General features: G+C 45.5%; 1 protein-coding gene across 2 annotated transcripts in view; it reads right to left on the reverse strand.

Moving 5' to 3' along the window:
* LOC108234686 (cadherin-10-like) overlaps positions 1–7,741 on the reverse strand; it is a 50,456-nt gene that overhangs the window by 1,952 nt on the left and 40,763 nt on the right. For both annotated transcript variants that reach the window (XM_025005487.2, XM_025005486.2), the window contains exons 3-5: positions 7,101–7,395; positions 5,238–5,357; positions 537–704 (exon numbers count right to left, since the gene is read on the reverse strand). In XM_025005487.2, coding sequence (XP_024861255.1) covers positions 537–704; positions 5,238–5,357; positions 7,101–7,395 — 583 coding nt within the window. The remainder of the gene's footprint in view (positions 1–536; positions 705–5,237; positions 5,358–7,100; positions 7,396–7,741) is intronic.

Genomic DNA, 7,741 nt, shown 5'->3' on the forward strand with positions numbered 1-7,741 from the left:
GCGGCGGCGGTGGAATATCTGCGGCCACGCGTTTGCCCCCCTCACCCTCAGCCGCCGCCGCCGCCAGGCATTTCGCCGTTTCTGACGGTAATCTGTCAATCCAATCTGGCCTGCCGTCGCACCGTTCGCACGGGAGGAAGAGGGAAGCGATTCGGTCCGGATAAATATTGATGACCGAATGCACCGAGGACAGTTTGAGCTCTAAATTGAGAACAGTGGTTTTTATGGAGGCAAAGACTTAACAGAGAGGAGATAAAACCCCGTGAATGCACTCTCTTCATTTAATAGGGATTACAGGGCTGATCTGATGCACTTTGCGGGACCCTTCGCTCCATCATATGGCTCTATATTTAATTATTCTCTACCTTTAAGAGGTCCGCACACAACCCGGAGCTCCCCCGCAATAATCCAGATTCATTTTGAAACTGACACCAGATGGGGGCTGCCCGCCCACCCGCCTGCCTGCCTGCCTGGCACCGGCTGGCGGCAGGCGAAGGACTCGGCGTGCGCTCCGGTCCAGAAGGCCCCGTACTCACTCTTAGCGAAGCGCGGCGGGTTGTCGTTCACGTCCGAGAGGGTGATGCTGACCGTCGTGGTTCCTGAGAGCCCGCCCATCTGTCCGGCCATGTCTTTGGCCTGAATCACAACCTGGTAGTGCTCCTTGACTTCCCTGTCCATGCCAGGCAGGGCGGTCTTTATCAGGCCTGAGGGCAAAGAAACAAGCAGAGGTTTTACGGATAGACACTCAGATTAAAATGAGCTTTGAGTCTAAAGCAGGGGTGGCCAATCCTGGTCTTCGAGGGCCACCATCCTGCATGTTTTCCTTGTTTCCCTGCTCCAACACACCTGATTCGGTGGGTAAATTATCTCTCCATGTTCTGCAGAAGCCTGTTAATCACCCATTGATTCAAATCAGGTGTGTTGGAGCAGAGGAACAAGTAAAACCCTCCAGGACCAGAATTCCCCACCCCTGGTCTAAAGAGACGAAAGCTTGAGGAAATAATATGATTTTTAGTCAAAAAAAAAAAAAAATACTCCAAACTTTGAGTGTAGCCCCACTCGCGTTTGCCTTTTCGACACGACAACTGAAAGCACTTGTTTACTCTTCAGCTGCGGTTACTTATAAACCTAAACTGGGACTGGTTAGAGACAAGAATGAGAACCGGACATTCTTGACGGACGCAGCAGCAAAAGAAACCAGCTGCAGCCGGTCCAGGCAGGTCAGCCTGGTCTTCATCCACTTCTTCTCCGAGGTCCATATCAGTTGAAGTTTGTGGACAAAATGAATGCCTGGACTGATGAGAGGCCCATGCTGCGTTTTTTATGAGCCCAAATTCTCAACTGTCACGCTTAACTGCAGCCATTGGCGTGAAAATGTCGTGCAATGATGTAGTCTCAGCATATCTGGGTCCCAACTGTGCTGGGGGTTTGTGCAACATACGCCTTTGTGTCCATTCAGTGTCATTCTAGCTGAATTCTTGTGCATTGTCTCGCAATTTTGTGTCTCCAACTAGTTGCCAACAGTTGCAGAACAGGATTTTAAAGCAGCCTATTAAAGGTGCTTTTAAAGAAGTATGCCTATATCCAAAATATGGAAGAGTGTCCAAATTAAAACAGCGATCAGTGCAAATATTGAGCGTCTTTTTTTTTTTAAATTTATTGTGTTTGTGTGTTTTACCAAAGGTTTTACAGCAGTTCAAGCTCTTTCCCACCAGATACTTTCTCTTTTCGGCTACATTTAACACATTGGGTTTCGCAACTGAAGTTTTCCATGGACCACAGGTGGGAACAAACTGTAGTTGATGCAGTTTTTCAGTGTAAAGAAGCATACAAATCCTATTTAAATAACAGTTAAATACAAAAGTAGCAGTGGTGTAAAGTTTTCTAAATAACTATAAGCTAAAGTTTTGAGTTTGGAGGGATGTGTAGGGATTTCTGATTGTTAAAGTATCAAATTCAAAGAATTCATGTGATTATTGTTTTAATTAGCAGCAGCTTTGCTCTTTTTTTCTCTCTTAACCCTAACCTGGTATTTGCCATGCTGCTAACAGGACCACAAGGTTTTTCACAGTGCGTTTTTTTTTTTTTTTTTGACACAATCGAATATTCACAGACAAATTTCAAGTCTTTGTACTTGAATTGCCCTTCCCCCGTTTTTAAACGCCGTTAGCTCGTCTCACCTGAAAAAAACAAACAAACAACTTTTGCCTGATTTCCCAAACCCTTAAAGGCCTGAGTGAACTGCAACAATGTCAAAACCAAAACAGATTCAACAATGGGATGCCTGAAAAATGATTACAATTATAAGAAATCATTCAGTTAACCCAAATCCTCAACTTTAACTCCTTACGTTTGAATATTTTCTCTTTGTTCTATAAAAAGTTTGGGGGTGGGAGGGTAGGGGTGTGGGGGGGTTAAAACATATATTTAAAGATAAAAATCAAAGTATTGATATTGCAGTCAGAACACATCAGAAATAAAACCAGCGTTGCAGCCTTGAACACTCATTTTGCCATGTGGCAGCTTTAGTCACAAGAACAAACGTCGGTAAATCAAGCTACCATATGGCTTCCAAATTAATGAACTGCTTCCACAGGTGGACAGCGTGTCTCTAAATAAAAATATCACTGTTCTCGCTTGAAACGTTAGGTGCTTGTGAGCTGAACTGACGTAATATCATTTCATCTGCCGGGGCCCGTCTGCACGCCAGATAATTAAACCAACAGGAACATTTTATTACTGGAGACGCACGGAAATCGGCAGACATCTGGGCGCACATTTTTGGTGTCTGCTTTAACCGGCGAAGGGGGGAGGAAAGAGTCTCCGAAATCTTCAAAACTACCCTTCTTTTGGATGATTTATCTTCGAAAGGTGTGCTCCATTCCCCATTGGGTTCGAAATCCCGTTTGCTGTTAAAAAGGTTTAATTTGAAGCGTCGTCGGCTGGAGGACCGACAGCCGTAGAGTAACCACATTCCACCGGAAACAGAGTGAAACTTTGACTTAAATACATTGGAGGCTCCTTAGACGGGCTCAACTCTTGTCTTCCATTCCTACAGAACATGGACAAAAAAATAAGACAAACTCCCTATTCTTCCTTTTTCCAACAATGTGCCATTTATCCTCATCCAGAGGGGCTGTTAGGGGAAACGACGATCGTTCGGATTGTACTGCAGCCAAGGAAGCGGCCGTATAGGAAGCTTTAGGAAACAGCACACCGCCTGCGTCTACCTTTGTTATTCCTTAATGACTACAATACCCAGAGAAGAGGAGGAGTGGGGAAACAAATCCTGCTTATAATGTGATGTCCAGGCCTGTCTTTGTGGAAGAAGGGAATGTCAGCTTACATACCACATGTGGGATAAACCATATTACTGTTAATCCCCTCACTAATCTGCAAATGGCTTTTTTTTTTTTTTTTCCGTCTTCTTTTTTTTTTGACTCTTTTGTTTAGACACAAGCGGGATGTGTTCCAAAGCGCGCTGTAATGATTAAAAGTAGATCTTTAGGGCTGGTGATTTGCCACTCTCTCGATTACAAATCCCCCCCTCCCCCCTTCCCCTTCTACCCCACTCCACTTTAGCCCAAGACAACAACAACAACAACAACAAAAAAGAGGAAACGCAGTCAAGTTTTTTTTGGGGGGGGACTCCGTCGAAGGAAAATTAGGTTCGTTCCAGGTGGTTATCTGGTGATGAATTGTTCTAATTTGCCACAGCTTCGGCTTGGCCCCTGGACGTTTCTGTTCTCCCCACAATGGCCACCCCTCCAGAAGAGGAGTTGTGTTAAGTTGGAGTGGTGGGGGGGGGTCAAAGGCGTAGGTGGAGGGTGCGGCGGCTGTAGCGCTGTTAGAGCAGGAGGATGAGATCGTGGAGCCGCGCGCATTAGTCAAAGGGCGGCACTGTCATGGCGGCAATTAAACGCTGATCCACTTGATTTTTTAAAATTTTTTTTAGTTTTTCCATTAAAGCCAGTTTTAGGTTTAAAAGAAGAAAAAAAAAAAAAAAAAACAGACTCTCCAAAGAATCTGCTTTGATTCTGCATATTTGAGCTAATGGCTGCTTTCATGGGAGAGGCGTCTCGCTTTGGGTGAAAATGTACAAGAAAGTAAAAAATTAACAAAAAATGAATGCAAATTAAAAGAGAAGATCGAACAAAGCTTATAAAAACTAAAAACGGTGCAAAAGTCTTCAGCTTTTCCTCATTTTTTTACCTTTTGCTTCCACGCAGCCAGACTTTCTTGTATTTTTTTTAAAGTGATCGATGGTTCTTTCACTCTTTTTTTTTTTTGTTCAAGCTTTGGACCTGAACGTGACCACATATTGTGCAGTTAGTAAACTGGACCCGTGGAGAGCAAAAGGAAGAGTTTAAAAAAAACTATCTGAAAGTCACGTCTGGAAGAAACCGAATAAAAAATACATCAAGCTAATAGCTTGTTGGCGCTAAAATACTATTTTAGGTGTCAAAGTCTTTTTCATGAATTCAGCTAAAGAAACAAACAAATTGTGTCTTTTTGGCAAGCTGCTGGTAACAAAGTGCCTACGTATCCTATATTAATTTGGTTTTTATTTCTTTTTTGTCTGTTCGGCGTCGACACAACACTGGTTCATCCCTTGAATTTAGGAGCCATTTTTTTGTCCGATTGGCTTACAGGCCAGAGAAATGTGGTTTAACAAACAAACAGGAGACATTAAACTGAAACAAAAGGACAGATACGGGACTGAAACTGAGTAAAAAAGCAGCGAAAGTCGAAAGAAAACTTCGAAAAACCTTCGAAAAAGTCTGAAGAGCTGCTGATAAGGACTACTTTGAAAGGTCGACATAAGTTTGGCTGCTTAAAAGGAAGTTATGAAGACGGGAAGGGAAGATTCAAAGCTTTCGTACTGTGCGTGAATGAAAAAAAACGTGAAACAATACAGTAATTTGGCCTGATGTCTGCTTTTAAAGTATCCGAAGAATCTCAGCTGTGTTTAAATTTGTAATTACAGCTGCCCGGAAATGTCTGAGTGATGCAAAATGCGCCCCACGTGAAGTCATTAATGTCTGCAATTTAAGCTTGAACATTAAAACGCCACACAACTCAACAAGCCCAGTGTGTCAGAGTGGCGTCTACGGTCCTCTTGGGCAAAAATTTGAATATCCACTCAGCGCCGGATCGGGGCGATGTGGACATTTCTGACCCTGTAGGGCAGGAATATACGACTATGTGTAAGTCTGCCAACGTGAGCCCACACTGACCGGTATCGGGGTCCACAGAGAAGTACGGCTGTCCCTCCAGGATGCTGTACACCACCCTGGCGCTGTTCCCGTACGTGGCGTCGTCCGCGTCCGTCGCCGTCACCTGAATCACCGAGGTGCCTGCGGAGAGGGCGGAGTGGGTTAACAGGAGATCCGCGACAATGATTTAGATCGACTCCTCGGTGCCGATGAAAAATTGCCCACTGGATAATTGCTTAAGCTGATGCCCCTTCTGATGAGGTGTCCGATCCCCTTCTAATCACGCTCGCGCCGCATGTGACGGATCATTCCTGTCCCTTCGCGTTACCCGAAGCCATCTTTATCCCGCCGCCACTTATACCCCCACACATGATTGATTTCCACAGGTAATCGATAAGTCCTAATGTATCTTTCTAAGTATATCTCACTTAGACACGAAGGCTGGCTCCCTGCGAAACCCAGAGAAGCCTATTAGCGTTTCCGCCGATCCTGAGTGTCTGAGAAGCCAAATATCTGATAGCGGCGGGGCTTGTGATCCATTTTTCTCTTCCAGAAAGCCCCGTTTCCAGTGGAACAAAGGGAAATGGTTAGCCAAGTGCTACCTCCCAAATGGCGCCTTGCGGGGCCAAGTGTTGCCTCATTACATGCCGGGGAAAATTAATTGAGTAGAAATATTTAATAGCAAAAGTGGTATAAATATAGAAATGTGCAATGCAACGGGATAACGACCTGATGAAACTTTCGGCTAATTCAACGTCGGCGCGGGGCGTTGAGAGAGAGAGAGAGAGCCCACCCCTTCTTTTTCGAAATCAATGGATGAGGGGATGAGGAGCAGACGGAAAAAAGACCACGGCTGTCTGACTCGGCGTAAGTGACAGTTTGTTGAGAAAGTTCAGTGAACCCTGAGCGCTAATACCTTTAACAGGAGAATTAGACTCAAAGAGGCTTTTCTGACTTAGAAAATATCACCGATCCACATCGGCCATCTCGTCGCAGACTTTAAGCTTTTCTGAAAAGCTGACAAACAAGTCAGGAGTAATGACAGTATAGATATTTTAGTGCATGTGGTGGTGGTGGTGGTGGTGGGGGCAAATTACCTTGACTGTAATCATTCGGCTGTCAGAGGCGTCCCTGACCGTACAAGCCGCGTCAAAAGCCGCGGACGCCAACCCAACCCAACGCGTCCTAATTAAAGGAGCAGCGTCTCGGCGCAGTCACTTGTGAACACATGCTCTGCCGAGCGGTGACATCACACCTCGCCTGTTGCCATGGGCACCCATGCTGCCCTTAGATAAGTGCTGGCCCTCTTTCTCTCGGGGTTGCTGAACCGAGTGACAACTCTGTCACACGTCTGACCAGCGGCAGCAGCAGGGCCGAGAGCTCATCTTATGTTTTTTTCATGCAAGTATCGATTAGGAGCCTTTTTATGTTGTTTATCTATATTCATGAGGCCGGTGTGCACTTTCAGACTAGGAGCCGCAGCCGGAGTGCGCCGAGGATTAAAGTTTAATTCGGTGCTGAATGGCAGAAAGGCACGACGGCGCTCAAACAGCAAATGGTGCAGCTTGTGAAAACTGCAGAAATAGAATCCACGATTATTCACTGTGATGACACAGCTGACAGTGCTGGTAATTAAATTAGACTCTGCTTTAATAAACTGCAGGACTGTGTTTCAAAGATTATTTGCCGCAGCTCCTCCTGTTTACCCTGATTCCGGTGTCTCGTTTAATTAGTCGAGCCGACGCGATTGCGATTGACGTCGACCCCGACGAGCTGACGGGAGCAACGCTTTTGTTTCGTTTATGATCTCGACCTTCAGTCGCGTCGAAACGACTTCCTTTCTGTCTTTGTGTGACGAGGTTCGCGGGGGTGGCAGAAACGCACCGACGTCGGACATCTCGGGCACCGCGGCCATGTACGGGTCCTTGGTGAAGCGCGGCTCGTTGTCGTTGATGTCGTGGATCTTGATGATGAACTCCGACTCGCCCTCCAGCGCCTCGTTGGTGAAGCGGTTGACGGCTTTGGCGCGGAGGATGTAGTAGGCCTTCTCCTCCCGGTCCAGCCTCTTGGTGGCGTGGATGTCGCCGGACTTCTCGTCGATCTTAAACAGGGTGCCCGCTCCCTCCCCGGTGAGGACATACCTCACGCTGCCGTCTCCTCGGTCCCCATCCGAGTGAAGCTGGGAGAAAAAGAAAAAAAAAAAGTCCAAATCAGATTGTAAAACCCTGCAACCTCAGAACAACAACAACAACAACAAGCAAACAGCTCCTGTAATGCTCATTTTAATAAATTTCCTCTTTGGTCCTTTCTGTGGCTAATTGTTCTAGCACTGCTTCAAACTCTGGTTTATAAGAGCTTTCACATTTGCCTAATTTGCTCTTATGAACACCGAGCCGCAGCTAGACTCTTTCAGTGGAAAATAAAATTATTATAATGAGCAGAAATTATGTCACAGAAAAGAAGAAAATAAAAAAAAAAAAAAAACCTTCAAATAGTTGAAGTGAAAAGGCAAAAAAAAAAAAAAA

The sequence above is a fragment of the Kryptolebias marmoratus genome, linkage group LG21 (genome assembly GCF_001649575.2).
Source record: "Kryptolebias marmoratus isolate JLee-2015 linkage group LG21, ASM164957v2, whole genome shotgun sequence".
Lineage (NCBI taxonomy): Eukaryota > Metazoa > Chordata > Actinopteri > Cyprinodontiformes > Rivulidae > Kryptolebias > Kryptolebias marmoratus.